Source organism: Helianthus annuus, chromosome 5 (genome assembly GCF_002127325.2).
Source record: "Helianthus annuus cultivar XRQ/B chromosome 5, HanXRQr2.0-SUNRISE, whole genome shotgun sequence".
In the NCBI taxonomy this organism is placed as follows: Eukaryota; Viridiplantae; Streptophyta; class Magnoliopsida; order Asterales; family Asteraceae; genus Helianthus; species Helianthus annuus.
In genome coordinates, this window is record NC_035437.2 from 74,469,506 (window position 1) to 74,487,436 (window position 17,931).

The following is a 17,931-nucleotide window of genomic DNA, read 5'->3' on the forward strand; positions in this document are numbered from 1 at the left end:
CGCGTAGGTCGTCGCACGGCAGATTTTCTGGGAGATACTTTTTTAGAGACACACTTCGGTGAGTTCATGTCCCCCTTTTCTCTTAACTGTTTTCAGTTTTATAAACTGCGGGGGTGAAATACATGTTACTTTGATTACAAGTACTTTATACATGGTATGGTTAGCGTAAGGAGGTTTACTACTTAGATCATGTGAGTGGGTAGGGTAACATGAGGCCATTAGTCCTCATGGAAGGACCGAGGGACAGGAGCGGTAGATCTATCTGGGTGTAGCGAGCCCAGCCCCAGGCCAAACTAGAAACGGACCTCGGGGTGACTTTGTGCCCAACGCATAAATCCGCTAGGTTTGTGTCTTCCTACTTGCACTTCACACATATCAATGGCCTTGCAAACCATCGGTGATCTCAATTCCCTTATTTGCTACATACCAGGATTTTTATACTTACAAAGGTTTATTTACTCACTTACGCATGAACTCGCTCAACATTATTGTTGATTTTTCAACTTACATGTATTTCAGGAAATTAAAGGATCTGGCGCGATATGACGCGTTTTTCCCGCTGCACTAGTACGAGGTCATCCGGGTTTAGGGAGTGTGACTCTTTCCTGGACAAGTCACAGTCCTTAAACTATGTTTATGTTATGTTTGTGTTTGTTATGTTTGTTGAACAATGTTTATGTTGTTAGGGTGCGTTTCCGTTAAAACAGTGTTGTTGTATTTGGTTTTTAAAACTTAATTAAATGGGTGATCTTGCATGATTTTATTTCATATAGCTTTGTTATGGTTAAGCTATGATATTAAGAAGTCACACCAAATTAACCACGCTTCCGCAAAGCCAGGGTGTGACATGATTTTGGTTGTTGTTTACTAGTTTGTTGTTGATTATCTACTGATTAGTTGATTATTGTTGATTTGTATAAAAGGTAGTGGGATTGCTATCTGCAAGAAAGCAACACAGAGTGATAAAGTTGCAATGAAAAAGTTAGAAGATGCATATGAAGAGAAAAAAACAATTCAAAAGCGAAAGAAGTCGGGTTGCCATGTGAAGCTGGCAATCCCTTAAAGAAGAGAAAACCCGCATCAAATCCTATTCAAAAAGCTTTTGGTGTGGAAATAAGGGACCAACTTGATAAGGAGATAGCAAGGATGTTCTATACTGGAGGTTTACCTTTCAATCTTGCAAAAAACCCGCACTACCATAGGGCTTTTCAGTTTGCTGTAGAGAACAAAATTGAAGGGTATGTACCTCCTAACTATAATAGGCTTAGAACAACCATGCTACAAAAGGAAAAGGAGAATGTGCACAAGTTATTGGAACCGATTAGGTTATCATGGAAAGAGAAAGGTGTGTCTATTGTCAGTGATGGTTGGACAGATCCTACAAGAAAGCCTTTAATCAACTTCATGGCTACCTCAAGTAATGGTCCTTTATTTCAAAAGGCGGTTAATTGTTTTGGAGGATTCAAAGATAAGTTTTTTATTGCTAATCTGATGAAAGAAGTTATCAACGAGATTGGTCATGAAAATGTTGTGCAAATCATCACCGACAATGCATCAACTTGTAAGGCGGCTGGAGAGATTGTCACGAGTGAGTTTACTCACATCTACTGGACACCATGCGTGGTACATATGCTTAATCTTGCATTGAAGAATATATATTCACCAAGGAATGTGGGAACCAATCAAACAACATATGATGAATGCAAATGGATAACAGAAGTTCACATGGATGCGGTTGCAATAAAAAACTTTATCATGAACCATAACATGAAACTCTCCATTTTAAGCAAGTTTACTCCTCTTAGATCGCTTTCGGTTGCTGATACTCGTTTTGCTTCAATTGTTGTGATGCTTAAGAGATTTAAACTTGTCAAACGGGGTCTACAAGCTATGATCATAAGTGATGAATGGGCTTCTTATAGAGAGGATGATATGGTGAAAGCTAACTCTGTTAAAGAGAAGATTTTGGATGACGATTGGTGGGATAAAGTATCATACATTCTTAGTTTTACTGAACCGATATATGATATGATTAGAGTTTGTGACACCGACAAACCATGTCTACATTTGGTGTATGAGATGTGGGATTCAATGATTGAGAAGGTGAAGGCCGAGATCTACAAGAAAGAAAAACTTCCCTTATCTGCTCATAGTATCTTTTATGATGTTGTGCATCAAGTTTTAGTGGCTCGGTGGACGAAGAATAACACTCCTCTACATTGTTTAGCACACTCTTTAAATCCAATGTATATGATTTAAAATTACATGCTTGGTTTCTATTATGTATTTATATTTTTACTTTTAAATGTTGTAGATATTATAGTGACACATGGTTACTTGAGGATAGTAAAAGACTCCCTCCTCATAGGGATGGAGAAATTTCACAAGAGAGGCAGACTTGTTTTAGGGGATTGTTTCCTAATGATGATGAGCATGATAGAGTCTTGGAGGAGTATGCTTTGTTTTCAATGAAGGTTGGTCCTATTGAAGATTTAACATGTATTACAAAGGTGGATACTATGGAACCCAAGTCATGGTGGGCTAACTTTGGTGCTCAAACCCCTCTTCTCCAAACTTTAGCTTTTAAATTAATTGGACAACCTAGTTCGTCTTCATGTGCTGAGCGAAATTGGAGCACCTATGCATTTATCCACTCGCTTAGGAGGAACAGATTGACTACAAGTCGTGCTCAAGACTTGGTTTACATCCACAACAATCTTCGGCTTTTGTCTAGGGCCCCTAATGATGGTGTAAATATGTGGAATGTGGGTGGAGATGCTTTTGACTCGATGAGAGATGTAGGATTTTTGGAGTTTGCTGATGTTTCATTAGATGAACCGGAACTTGAAAGTGATTTGCTTGTTAACGTTTGATTAGATTAGGAAGATATGGGATTTGAACTTTACATCAATATATAATTATTTTGGAGTTTTGTGTTACATTATCTTTAATATATATTTATTTTTTTATATGTTTTTATTCCCGTACCCGTCCCGTCCCCGCTTCTTGAATTTTTTAGTTTTGTCGTTTCCCGTTCCCGTACCCGTCAGGGGCGGACCCAATGGCTTAGTAACCGTAGCACGGGCTACGGCTCAAGTGCATATTCGTAGTATATTTTTATTTTTTTTTCGGTTTTATATCAAGGATACCCTAAAAATAATATAAGGATACCCCTAACGAACCAAAAAATAATACAAGAATACCCCTAAACAACCCAAATTGGGTTCATCGGAATTTCATTCTATGTTTGCCGGAGTTGCAGAGTAGGCGAGTGATGTGAGGTGAGGAAGATAATTGATAAGATGGTAAATATATAAGCAACAAGGGGCATTTTTGTAATTAGCCATGTCCAATAAGAGAGAAATGCTACTATAGTCAATGACTACTGACATTTCTTCTCAATTTAATAATAGTTTAAATAGTTTTTCATTAATAACGTTATTACCTATTATTTATTTTTAGTTGTTAGTTTAATTAATTTATTAATTTAGCTTACAAAATACAACTAGCTTTTATTTTATTTAATTTTCGACATGTGTATTTGTTTTATTTTATTTTTTTATTTATTTATAGTTGTTTTTTTATATTGTATGATTGCACGGTAAAAAAAAAAATTTGGATACCCCTGATTTAATGGGCTAGTTCCGCCACTGGTACCCGTCCCCATACCCCGTTCCCGTATCCGTCCCAATGCATCATAGCTAGTCGGTCGGTGGGGTACCGACTAGCGATTAACCAAGATTAATTAGAGCTAATCGGATTAAGATTTTTTATATGAAATTTTTAGTTAGAGTAAACTGACAAAATGGTCCCTGAGGTTTGGCCACTTTTGCCACTTTAGTCAAAAACTCAAACCTTTTGAATTTGGGTCCCTGTGGTTTCAATTTTGTTGCCATTTTCATCCAAAACCAAAATCTGGTCAGATTTTTCAGTTAACATTTAGTTTTTTTGGTCTTTTTCCTCTCTTTTAATGAAGGGCAAAATGGTCATTTTTTAAATTTGATATGATAAAACGTTAAAAGACCATTTTGCCCTACATTAAAAGGGAGAAAAAAGACAAAAAAGCTGGAAGTTAATTGAAAAATCTGACCAGATTTTGATTTTGGATGAAAATGGCAATAAAGTTGAAACCACAGGGACCCGGTTTCAAAAGGTTTGAGTTTTGGACTAAAGTGGCAAAAGTGACCAAACCTCAATGACCATTTTGGCAGTTTACTCTTTTAGTTATATATACATACATTTTTATACGTAGTTTTTTTTTAAGTGGACAAGTTTTAACCCCTAATTGACTCATTTTTAAGTAATTGGCTATAACTTATAAGGTTTGGTTGAAATTTGGCCGAGATCTAGCTAAAATTTGGTCAGGTTCCATTGATCGCCTAATGATTAATCGGCCATTAGTCGGTGAACCTCCGATTAGTGATTAATTGGCGACTAATCGGAGACTAGTCGGGATTTTTACAACCACGATTGAAACCTCGCTTCTTTTGTTTATAGTATAATATAATAGTTATTGACCTTTTAAAATTTCCAACGAAACAAGGTGTGATATGTGTCATTAGGGCTCTAGCAGGGACGGATCTATGGCTATCCCAGGGGTTGCATGGGATACCCCTCAACTTTCTTGATGAAGTATATTAGTTTTTCTTCTCCGTTTTATATGTATCGGATACCCTTTATTAGATACTCCTAAGCACATCCGCGAAACCACGAGAGAATTGTAAAAGTGAAAGATAAAGAGATTAGAAGACGATGGATAGCAAGATGGTGAGTTTTTTTTTTTCCCGTAAGAAGCTCTGGTTAACAAGGAAAGGAAGAAGATGACAACTTTTTAATTATATATTTCTCTTTTCGAATTTAAAAGGCTAGTACAACAAGTTTTGACACCACATTGGTTAGTCAAAGCAATATTTTATTGTGTATCTATTGTTTCTAGTGAACTTTTGTTTATAATTTTATTTTATTAACGTTTATAATTTGATATCATTAGATTTTGTTTTTATTAACGTTTATTATTTGACATCTTTTAGAATTTGTTTTATTAGGATGTATTTATAAAAATAAATTTTAGAATTGTAATCAAACATTAAAGTTTTTATTAAGATTCTTAAATACCAATAAGATAATAACAAAAAAAGGTAGATATAAAGGCCAATTATCAGGAAAAAGAAATTATCCGTGAATACACTAACCAACTAATGATTATTAGGTTAAAGTTATACTGAGAACTCTAGTTAAAAGTTTCAGGTTCAGCCACCGCCTGAGCAAAGGTATTCTAACACAAAAGGAACGAAATTGGATTTTAGGTTAGGGTTTAGTTACTGATTTTTCTTGTTATTATGTATTTGATTGTATGAACGGATTGTAAAAAATTACATCGTATGATTTACGATAAAAAAATTAGGATACCCCTAAATTTTTCTTCTAGTCCCACCACTGGGCTCGCTCTAGTGCATAACCTTTCTTCGGGCATCAAGCCAAACTCTTTAACTTGAAAAATTGTTAACAAGTCAAGCTTGAATGTTATAAATAAAGCTCAAAACGAGTTTGTGATGTTTCAAATGTTTGAAGATCATGTTTGTTTTGTTTTGCTTAAACACCTGGGTTTATGACTTTATGGGCTAGTCTGGGTTTTCACCAGGAACGGTCTTAACAAATGTAAAGTGTACATGCCAAAATATGTTTACACGTCAAACACAATATTGGTAAGGAGTTGTGACAGTTTCCCTCATGAGTTCATGAAATAATGAAACTAGTAACTTTGATTATAAGGTTGGGTGGTTTGGGGTACCGCCCCCCTTCCCCTCAACCCAACAATAACACCCATTGGTCGGGCACCATTGGGGGACGCTATTCCCCATGTCGCTAGCCCGTTAACGAAGAACAATGAAGAGAAGGTGGTGGGGGCATCATGTGCATAACCAATCAATCAGCTTTTATGTGTTTTCGTTTCCCTTTTTTTAATAAGATTGTTTTATTCATTGTTGTTATTGAGAAGAACAACGAAGCCTTCATGTCTACATGGCGCTAATGTGACACAGTGTAACCCCTAAAGGCTCCATTTCAAACCACCCAGCCAATGAGCCAAAGTAAGACGAATTAGCTGACTTTGGGGTAAATAAAGGCGCCACACTAGGCCTTGAAAGATTACTGAATTGAGTTGAGCCTTTTTAAGCTAAGCAAGCTGAGTTATGATCCTTTGCGCTTTATACATGAATCATTAATGTGGTCGACATTTTTTTCTTTACAATATGATCTAAATATACTTCCAAGTCTGAAGTTTTAAAAAATGTTATACTATACATCAGAAGCCAATAAGCAGACAAACACATATCAATAAACAATTACAAACACCTTTTTATACAACACTAAAATACCACAAAAATGGAAAAACAACTAGAACAATAAATATATTCCACAAGTTCATTTTGGGAATCTAGTATTCAAAGAAAGCTGGACATCTGACCAAACATATAGAACTCTCATCATACACAAAAGACCAAGAGATCCAAGTAAAAATATATATAATTAAAAAACAGACAAATAAATTAACCCAAAACACCACCACCACCAACACTAAAGCACCCATAAAACCTACTGTTGTTTGCACTCAGGTGGCCGCTCACTCTGGTCACCACCAGCATGCACAATACCACCCTTCTGCAGTTGATGATAACAACATTCAGCATAATTCATAGGTTTGAAACAAATTAAACAAAACAAGGATTAACCATGTTGTATCACCTTTTGTCCAGATGACTGCAAGTTTACATAAAATAAAATAAAATAAAATAAAAAAGAATTAGAACCCTCTCAAATGAATACATATATCTTGGTTATTTAGAGATTTAATCAAATATTGTAAAAAAATACCTTCTTTTTGCTTTTGCCCTTAGGCTCCTCATCATCTTCGTCGTCATCATCCTCCTCATCGTCATCCTCGTCCTCATCATCGTCCTCGTCAATTTCATCATCATCTTCGTCATCGTCATCTTCAATGCCTTCAAAATCATCATCTTGAACAGCTTCACCCGTAAACCACGAGACTGCGTGAGGGATTATCTTGTCCCGTATGGTAGAACTGAGTAAGCAGACATGACATGCTTAGGCGAGTTTATTATGAAATATAAACTACAAAGCAGTAAACTCACCCAATATCATAGTCTTGTTCCATTTGATTCTGAAGTTCCTCAGCCTGCCAAATCAAATAATGAAACAAACTGACATAAAAAATTCAATTGACAATTTAAACGACCCATATGTTTTTACCAGTTCTTCATCAATCTCATCCTCATCTTCCGGCACTTGTGGAGGGTTAAAAAAGTTGAAAAAACTCTCACAGTTTTCTGTTTTCGTAATGGGTTTGGCATTTTTTGATCCCTTTTTTGGTTTCTTTTTCAGTATCTTTTGTGTCAGGCATTTTCCAGGTAACCATTCGATTTCATTCCTGCAAGCAAAGTGACATATTAGAAGAAAACACATTACAAATATTCTAATGATCTTAGAAGAATATAAATAGTTACCCTATGGCCTTCTCCAAAATAGGCTCATCGTCATCAATCATATGATATACTTTGGTCAAAACAGAGTTCTTAAAAAATGGATTGGTGTTGAAGAAAAACTCAAGCTTAAAACCCTTAGGATCGTCAATGCGACACCACTTTATATCCTTAAGATATTTGAGAGCTTCTTCATCTCGTTCTGAAATCTGATAATAATGCACAAAAAATAACAACTTTAAGATAAATACTTCTTTTTCAATAAATTAGTTGAACAAAGATGCAAGTAATCTACCTCCTCAGCCAAAATTTCGTTGGTCTTCATTGCATTTAACCAAAAATTTGGCACACCTTTTTCTACAAGTAACAAACAATTTCATTCAGGTTAAATATACATAAAAAGTTAATTTAAGAATCACATCATATATACACATACTTAAGTAAAAGATACCTTCTTTAGCTTTATCATCTGCATCCATAGCAGTTTCATCATTCACTCTATCAACTTCAACAACACCATTCACTATATCGTATCTCTGCAGTTTTGAAACACGGTTAATGTTATTCAATATTTGAACTCTCCCTTCATAACAATAGAATGAGATTCAAATATACAAACAATACTTATAATAGTAGATCTATAAAACATAACTAAAATAAGCAAGCAAAATCATTATGACACACCTTCGCATATAGAGGGGCATAAAGTTTTTGGTATTTTGCTTCCAGAGCAGCTCTTTCTTCAAAAAACTTAGCCTCAAGCTCATCATGTTCACTCTGCATGTAGATACAACAGCATTTAGCATTGTAAAAAGCAAATGTTATAGTGTGTTGGGTTTATAAATGGCATCATAAGTATACATGTACACGCAACAAAACAAAAATGTGATGTAGCAAATTGAGTACATCATAGTGTTTGGTTTACATCTCAACGCAGACCAGTTGCTTTTACTCTTAACAAACAGCAGCACATTTTTCATGGAAATCATTTTATCATATTCTAGTCTAAGGTATCCTGTAGAAATCATTTACCCTTGTACAACTTAGTTCAATTCCCAGTATCCCTAATTGCAGATTAAAAAGAAGCATCTAGTGTGACTCGAATATAAGATAGTTTGATACTAAAGCAATACTATTTACATTAATCAAGATTCTCCAACTAATTTGTCTCTAAATGAATACAATTCAACAGTTAATAAGATCCAAACAGACTCCAAATTACACATAAATATTATAGAACATGATAAGAATTACCTGAATTTCTCTTAAAACCTCAACTCTCTTCCGAACAGTGGGACTCAAATTCTCGAGAACATCCGAGTGCTGCCCCGCGAGGTTCTGAAGCTTATCCTGTAAACAAAACAAAACATAAAATCACAACAAATCCTCCTAAATCACACAAATGAAGAACCAGAAAAACAACCTTCAAGGCGTTTACAAGCCCGGCCCGATCCTCCGCACTAAGAGCTGCAATATTAACCAAATCAAGTCCAAAATAACATAAAAAGGTGTTCAAATTAACCTAAGACAAAGATGTGGAGATACCGGCGGGTAGGGCGGCGCCGAGATCGGAGACGTCAAATTGTTCTTTCTTGTTGTTGCCCATGGTGATGAAACCCTAGATAAGTTGAAGAGAAAGGGAGGGAAAGATAGGGGGCGAGCGACTCGCGTTGTGAGTTGTGACCTACTAATGGGATTTTAGGGATTATATTTTCAGTTTCAACCGCAGTTGGTGTCGCCTCGAGTTTAGTCAGGGTTTGAAGTTGGGCTTTAATCACATTGGAGTTGGTTTGTCCACTGCTTTTTTATCTCTCAATTTTTTTATATTTTTATCTCTCAGTTTTCAGCATTCACATATGAGTGAATGGAATTGACGAGGTGATGCAAGAGATGAGAGAATGCAATGGATTATTACCATTTTATATCATGTATGGTTACCATGTGTGAATGGAATGAATTAGTACCATGTATCGTTTAGTAGGCAAAAAAAGACAAAGAAAAAAAATTGACGGTGAGTTTGGTGGTGGGTGGCGACGACGATGGGTGGCAGCGGTGGTGGTTGCAGCGATGGGTGGCGGTGACGGGCGGGTGTCGATAGCGGTGGTAGTTGGTGGTGGTGGCGGCGGTGGTGGCCACGGCGGCGAGTGGGTGGCGGCGGCAGTGGTTGCGAGTTGCGGGTGGCGGCGATTGGTGGGTGGCTACGGTGGTGGGTGGTAATGGTGGCGGTGGTGGGTAGGAGTGAAGGCAGTGGTGGCAATGGTGGGTGGCAGCAGCGATGGGTGGTGGTGGCGACGAGAATGGTGGGTGGCGGCGGTGGGCGTCGGTGGTGGTGGTGGCAGTGGTGGATGGCAGCGACGGAGGGTGGTGGTGGTGGTGGTCGGCGGTGGCGACGATGGTGGCGGCGGTTGGCATCGGTGGTGGGTGGTGGCGATAGTGGTGGGTTATGGTATTGTTAATGAAGGGTGTAAGAGGGGATGGAATGAAAAACATGGGGGAGATGGAATGATTTTGAGGAAATTGAATACCTTATGTAATGGGTGATTCCATTCCATTGACCAACCAAGCACGTTTTTCTTCATTCCATCGTAAAGATCTATTTCATTCCTTTTCGGTTTTCTCATTCTTGCATACCAAACACTACCCTAAAGATTTGTAATTGAATTTTAAGTATTTATAAGGATTAAGATCAAATACAAAGGAAAAATAAATAAGAAGGGTAAAAAGGATTTTGGTCCATTGATCTAAGATTTGAATGGTTGAGATTAGTTTTAAAGAAAAGAAAATAATGGTTGAGAATCCTATATTTATTTAATTTCTTTCTCCACATGCAAGACACATGTTAATTCCCCCTATTAATTTAAAACGTTCATAACTTTTTCATACGATATTTAAAAAAAAAATCCAGAATAAGGCTGGAGGGTGTAGTTGGAGCCCCCTAGGGGCTTTATCAGGCCACGTAGGATCCACGTCAGCGCCATGTCAGCCTGAGGGCTTTATCATGCCCCCTTTAATTTGCAGGGTGTGGATGGAGCCCCCGTCATGATTACCTAATTATTTATTTATTTTAATAGTTATTTTTTTAAATTAAATGGCAATTTTAATAACTAGAAAATTAAAAAAAACATAATTTCATTAAAAAAAATAAAAACACTACAAAGTCATTAAAAAATATATAACTAGAAAATTTATAACTAATAATTTATAACTCGTCGTCTTCGTCGCCTCCTCCTTGTTCACGATAAAACCATAGGTGCTCGGTCAGATCGGCTCGAAGGTTATGGTGTGTGTGCCTAGCCTGTATCTTCGCTCGGATAGCTTCTTTCTCAGCGTATGTTAGTATTGGGTTCGTCGGTTGGTTACTTTCATCATAGCTTTCTCCACAAAATGCCCTACCCGAGTCCTCCAATATCATGTTATGCAAAATGATACACGTATACATGATGTTTCTCATTTTACTTTTTTCAAGTATCCTCGACGGCTGGGCGATGATAGACCATCTTTTTTTAACACACCGAAAGCCCGCTCGATATCTTTTCTTGTTAACTCTTGTTTTTTCTTGAAATACAATCTTTTTTCTTCATCTGGACACGAAAGAGTTTTTACCAACGTCGCCCACTCGGGATAAATACCGTCTGTGAGATAGTAGCCATACTTATACTCCACGTCGTTTGCATAGAATGAAGTATCTGGTGCAACCCCGTCTATGACATCGTCGAAAAGATTTGAGGAAATTAAAACTGCAATGTCATTGTTCGCACCAGCCATGCCAAAGTACGCATGCCAAATCCATAAATCTTAAGAAGCGGCCGCTTGTAATATTAGGGTAGGACCGCCGTGGTCACCACGATGATGTTGACCTTTACAAGCGGTTGGACATGCCGCCCATTCCCAGTGCGTGCAATCAAGACTATTCAACATCCCAGGAAACCCGTGTATACGCTGATGGGCCTCGTATCGAAGTGGAACATCGGCTGCGGTTGGCATCCTCAAATATCGTCTCCCGTATAGAGAGATAACACCTAATAAACTAGTGTTAATAAAAAAATAATAACGATGTAAATAAAAATAATAAATAATAGTGTTAAAAAAATTACTTTCACAAAAATTTCAAGAGACTCAAGACACATTCTTGATGACATCCTTAAATATTCATCCCACGCATTACTCTCTGTGCCGTAGGCTAGTTGCCTAACTGCTGTTGTACACTTTAGTAGTCCAGAGAAACCAACTTTGCGACTTTGCACTTACCCTTTGTGTGAAAAAAGGGAATTCGCCCGCAAGATCATTGGAAATCTTAAAGAATAATCGTCGGCTCATACGAAACCTACGCTTAAACTGACCATCATCGTACAACGGATTTTCACAAAAATAATCTTGCACTAGACGTTCATGAGCACCTAACCGATCTCGTTCAATATGCGGTTGTCTGGTACGCGATGTAGAGGATTCGGCTTCTTGTCGCAAATAATTAATCATGTTGGATCGTCGTGTGACCCTAACGAGTCAATCCGATGAGTTCAGCATCAAATACAAAGGCGGAATCAATGTAATTGACGTAATACAGCTTGTTCCTTTCTAATTATCTTCTTATTGATTGATTCTGAGCTTTTTACAATTCTGATAACAATTCGGCAGCACCTCGGCTCTCAAACACACATACTAATTCCGTATGAAATGAAACAACAGGACTGATATATATAGGGTGGCTAATTCCGCATGAACTGACTGAAGCAGAATTACCTGCTCACACGAAATTAGTTAATTACGTGCGGAATAACTAATATCGCATGAAAGATTAATTTTGTATGAAATGATATATGATCATTTCATGCGGAATTACCCCAAACTACTGTTTTCTTGTTTTCCGTGTCCCGATTTATCTAGTACAATACAAGACTCAATAAAGACGAAGTTAACAGACATTTGTGCACCAACAGACTCCCCCTTGGATGTTGACGAAGTCTTTAGCATCCTGTCTTCAGTCTTTAGTCTTGATTCATCGCTCTCTGTCCTAAATTGTCTTTGACATTGAAAAGCATCCTTCAATCTTCTGTCTTCAAACTGCAAACTCCCCTTTGAACATTGATCCAGAATGTAGACTCCCCTTTTCATAGACTCCCCCTCTCGATAAGCTGGGATTTCTGATTCAATCTTTGACAGACTCTATGCCATGGGGACTTCACTTCACTGCTTTCTCATTTTCAACCTGTAACCTGCTTCTCAAAGATATAACATTACAAACTATTCATAATTTAACTTCTATCATTGTTCATCAGTTTTAGAAATCCACTTAAGTCTTCAGGTCCAAGTTAATGACCCTGAATACTCAATTAGTCTACCAAGTCCAACTTAATGACCTTGGTTGATCTGTGACAGAAACAAAACTGATTTTGTTCAAACATTTTCTGAAAATTACAAGTTTCAACTTAATGAACTTGTTTTAACTTTGAAACTTTCCGATACAATCATAGTTAGCTACAAACTCATCATCCAGCTAGAATCTTCCTGCATCTGCTCCTGACTGCGAATCTGTAGATCAGCTCTCCACTTTGGTTTGTCGGAAAATAAAGCAGAAATGAAAAATCTTTTTGGATTTTTGATAAAGATTCTAAACTAGAAAGCAATAAATCTTTTTGAGCTTTTTGAATTTGAGAAACAGAAATAGAATGCAGTAAAAGTAAACTATTTACAAACAAATTTTTGGTGAGCGTGTTAGGGAATCATATAAGCTATCAGACAAGCTACAAGTACCGTTAAGCTTTAATTACATACTCAGAATTAAACAATTCACTTAGATTGTCGATATACTGATCCATTTTAAATTTTCACACAAATTTCAATCTGTTCAGGATACGAATTTAGTGTTTTAGAAACTTAACTTATACGTGTGTATCATCTCAGAATATACTCCCGTATATTCAGTCTTACAGGTGAGTGCACACTAATGATATCTGTAATAGGGTAAATGCGAGACTGTGTGAGCTCAGGTCGGAACTTCCGTTCGCGCAGAGAGATGACGGTTCGACTTTTGGTGTGTTCCCTATGGGAATCTTTTATATCAACAGCACATGAATCACATTTTGCAATGTTTCATCATTTTTTATGCTGAGGGTGAGTTTTTAAGTACAAAGCTGTGTAAAGCATTATACGAGGACTAGGCTATTGCTTCCGCAAAATCAGAAGTCCTGGTATAATACCCCAGATATCATCACGTACAAAGACCTAGTATGTCAGAAATAGCATCTTTCAAACAAGATTTTAGGGGTTGCCTATATATGCGAGAGATGTTCCCCACGAAATAAGCAAGTGATGATTTTTAGGTTTATATCCCGAACAAACCTACTAAGCGTGTAAAAACCTATCAGCACATCATCAGCGAGACTGTTTAAAACTTTTAAACATTACAAATCTTTAGCATACTGTAACTGTCTAGCCGATGTACTATCATTTTCCCTTTTTACACAAGCTCTTTTTCAATTTTCTATTGTTTTTGGATTTTGAAAATATCTCATGTTTTTGTATTTTTGAATTTTTTACTGTTTTTGTATTTTCTGAAAATATACTAACTCCCCTTAAATACCAAAACAAGTAAAAAATCGACAAACCATTGCAGATTGCTTTTCAGCATCTTCAACAGTATCTCCCTCATCAACGCCAAGAATTTCCTCTGACACCGATAAAAGCTTCATACCGTTCAGTTTTAAAAGATATTTAAAACATGTTTTGTCAAAAGCTTTGGTGTGTAAATCAGCTTTTTGCTCGTCAGTGTCGATTTTCTCAATTCGTATCAACTTCTTCTCGAAGCAATCTCGGATGAAGTGATGACAAATTTCTATATGTTTCGTTTTAGCGTGATGAACAGGATTTTTCGTGATGTTAATCGCTGCCTCATTATCAACAAAGATAGGGGTAGTAAGAAATTGCAAAACGTAGTCGTGCATCTGTTGCTGGATCCACAAGATCTGAGAACAGCAGCTGCTAGCAGATACATATTCCGCTTCACATGTGGACAAAGCTACAGACGTTTTCTTCTTACATTTCCAGGTGACCAAGCGAGGTCCGAAAAACTGACAACCCGATGTTGTTAACTTTGCATTAACTTTGCAGCATCCGAAATCGGAATCGGAATACCCTTCGAGCATAAAGTCACCATCTTTTGGATACCACAACCCCAGTGATGGAGTTCCTCTCAGGTAGCGTAATATCCTTTTCACGATTACCATATGCGAAGCTCTCGGGTTAGATTGAAATCTTGCTGCGAGGCACGTAGGATACATGATATCGGGTCTTGAAGCTGTCAGATACATTAGCGAACCGATCATCGAACGATACATTGTTTCATCTACCTTCTCTCCGGTGAGATCAGGATTTATCCCATGGTTCGTTGCTAATGGGGTGGAGGCTGGAGTAGATCCTGGCATCCTAAATTTCTCTAGAATATCACGAACGTACTTCGTCTGATGTATGAAAATTCCTTTGGGAAGCTGTTCAACCTGAAGACCCAAAAAGAATTTCATCTCACCCATCGATGACATTTCAAATTTTTGCTTCATAACTTTTTCAAATTCTTTGCACAATTCTTCATTTGTTGACCCAAATATGATGTCGTCTACGTATATCTGAACAATCAGAAGATGACCATCGACTAACTTGGTGAAGAGAGTGGCATCCACTTTTCCACGGATGAAGCTGTTGGCTAGTAGGTGTTGAGACAATGTCTCGTACCAAGCTCTCGGGGCCTGGTGTAAACCATACAGCGCTTTATCCAGCAAATAAACCTTGTCTTTGTGGATTGGGTCGGTGAAGCCCGGTAGCTGTCCGACATATACCTCCTCTTTTACCTTCCCATATAGAAAAGCCGATTTGACATCTAACTGAAAAACTTTAAAACCTTTCCATGACGCAAATGCTAAGAAGATCCTAATAGCTTCAAGTCTAGCAACAGGAGCATACACTTCAGCGAAATCTATCCCCTCCTGCTAACTGAAACCTTGGATAACGAGTCGGGCTTTGTTTCGAACAACAACCCCTCTATCGTCTCTCTTGCATTTAAAAACCCATTTTGTGTTAATCTTCCTGTGACCATCAGGCAAGTCTACTAACTTCCACACTCCCAACTTCTCAAATTGACTTAACTCTTCTTGCATAGCATTGACCCAAGAATCTTTAGTTAGCGCCTCTTTATAAGTTCGCGGTTCAATCTGCGAAATAAAACAACTTAGTGAAAACTCAGTTTGTAAAGGAGCAACCGTAGAATAAAAACAAGTAAGCCCTTGATCAATTTGACGTCTAGTGCGAACGCCTGATTGTAACTCTCCAATAGTCAACGCCTCTGGATGGTATGAAAGAGTTCTTGGCATCACTTCGCCTGGAACATCTACTTCACCTTCCAAATTTGTAACATTTTGGTCTGCATCGTGTTCACTGACTGGGTTTGTTTGACTTGAAATTTGGATCTGCTCCCCCTCAGAATTTGAATCACCATGATCAAATATTGGTCTGTCATCAGATTCTTGATTTTCATTGACTGTCGTCTGATTATCAAGAGCAATTTCTGAAGATTGTTGTATATCATCATGTTCACCAGTATTGCTTGGACTGGCTTCATCATCATTTGAAGTTTGCCGTGGTCGCCTAGAATACTCAGCTGGAAACCTCTCCTGTGATGACTCATACTCTCTCAGAATATCCAATTCATCAAAGAAATCTTCTTCTTCTTCTGGTTCTTCCATCATGTCAAACGAATCCCACAAAGTCTCATAATGATAACGCCATGAATCTCCAGGATTCTGTGGAGGCATTGTATGACCTTGACATTCAACATTGTGAGCTTCAATAATCTGCTTCAGACTTGGAACGAAGACTCGTCGTAATGGACTTGCGTAACCAATGAATATTCCCTCAATACTCTTCGGACCAAACTTTCCAAAAGGCTCTAGAACAGTGCAGGGTGACCCAAACGGTTCAAGATACTTCAGATTTGGTTTACGGTTATTGATCAACTCAAAGCATGTTTTGTTGAATTTCTTGACAGTGAGAACTCTGTTGAGCGTATAGCAAGAGGCTGCAACTGCTTCTGCCCAAAAATTTATCGGTAACTTTGAATCAGCAAGCATTGTTCTAGTCGTTTCGATTAGTGTCCTGTTTTTACGTTCTGCAACTCCATTCTGTTGTGGAGTGTACGGAGCACTAAACTCTTGCAATATACCTCTTTCGTCACGAAATTCATCCATCTTGTTGTTCTTGAATTCAGTAGCATTATCACTCCTGATTCTTCGTATTCGTCTCTGGTACAGATTTTCAATTTTCCTGAACAACGCCATCAAACTGTCAAACGTTTCATCTTTCGACTTCAAGAATGATACCCAGAAAATCTTGAGTAGTCATCAGTAACTACAAGACAATAGAGATCTCCTGTAATACTTTTGACATTCACAAGACCAAAAAGATCCATGTGAAGTCTCTCCAGAAGTCTTGAGACTGAATTGACTTGCTTTTTAGGGTGTGACTTCTTCTTCTGCTTGCCTTTGATGCAGCTAATGCACTCCCCCTCAAGATGAAAACCTTTTATATGAACACCAGTAACTAAGTCGTTATGCACCAAGTTATTCATTTTTCATAGGTGAATGTGGCCCATCTTTCGATGCCACAACTGCGATTCTTTTTTGGTTGCTCTTGACATAAAACAGTGAGCCTGACCCGTGGTTGTAGTAGCTACGCTCATGTCCAACACATACAGATCATTGACTTTTGGTGCTCTCATGATAATCCATTCATCGGGGACAACAAATCCTGGTTTCAAGATCAAACATTCTTTGTCTGTGAAGTGTGTTGTATACATTCTGTCACAGATTTGCGAAATGATCAGAAGATTATTCTCAAGCTCAGCGATGTAGTTAACTCTTTCAAACGTGACGATTCCATTCGATAAAGTTCCTTCACCGATAATTCTACCACCTTGATTTCCTGCGAAACCCACATAACCTCCATTAAAATTTCTAACATCGTACAGCAGGGTCGTCTTCCCTGTCATGTGCCGAGAAGCTCCACTATCCATAATCCATCATGAAATGGATCTTGGAAGCTCCTGCATAAATCAAACAAACTTAGTTAGATTTTGATACCACCCAAGCCTCCTTTGACTCAGGTAGCTGAATGTTTAAAACTGTGGTTTTTGTGAACAATGGTGGAAAATTTTTGTCATTCATTTTCAAGCTTTCTTTAGACCCAACCTCAACCTCTTTGTATAAGAAAAATTTGTCTTTTTGAAGTTGACCAAATGGTTGGTGTTTCTTTGAAACAATCTTCTTTTCAGAAACCTCAAATTTTTGTTTTTCAAGTTTCACAAAATAATCCAAAGGAACAGTCATCTTTACCGGTGTGGTAGAAAACGATTGTTTTTCCGACTCTGAAACCTTTGGTTTTGGAGCAC

At 37.6% G+C, this 17,931-nt stretch overlaps 2 protein-coding genes across 3 annotated transcripts; one reads left to right on the top strand and one right to left on the bottom strand.

The window, feature by feature from the left end:
* Positions 1–1,146: 1,146 nt before the first annotated feature.
* Positions 1,147–2,873, top strand: LOC110943081. Its single transcript, XM_022184842.1, has 2 exons — positions 1,147–2,246; positions 2,315–2,873. Exons 1-2 carry the CDS (start codon positions 1,147–1,149, stop codon positions 2,871–2,873), a joined length of 1,659 nt encoding a protein of 552 aa, XP_022040534.1.
* Positions 2,874–6,337: 3,464 nt separating this feature from the next.
* Positions 6,338–9,272, bottom strand: LOC110940510 (nucleosome assembly protein 1;4). 2 transcript variants are annotated; one of them, XM_022182041.2, is made up of 12 exons: positions 9,045–9,272; positions 8,923–8,966; positions 8,754–8,849; positions 8,184–8,276; positions 7,951–8,035; positions 7,795–7,856; positions 7,524–7,708; positions 7,270–7,447; positions 7,152–7,195; positions 6,874–7,081; positions 6,745–6,759; positions 6,338–6,660 (listed from the first exon to the last, which is right to left on the bottom strand). In XM_022182041.2, the coding sequence occupies exons 1-12, from the start codon at positions 9,103–9,105 to the stop codon at positions 6,595–6,597; spliced, it is 1,137 nt and encodes a 378-aa protein (XP_022037733.1). In that variant the 5' UTR covers positions 9,106–9,272; the 3' UTR covers positions 6,338–6,594. The 2 variants fall into 2 exon arrangements, with proteins under 2 accessions (XP_022037733.1, XP_022037734.1); XM_022182042.2 differs by lacking the exon at positions 6,745–6,759.
* Positions 9,273–17,931: the final 8,659 nt, after the last annotated feature.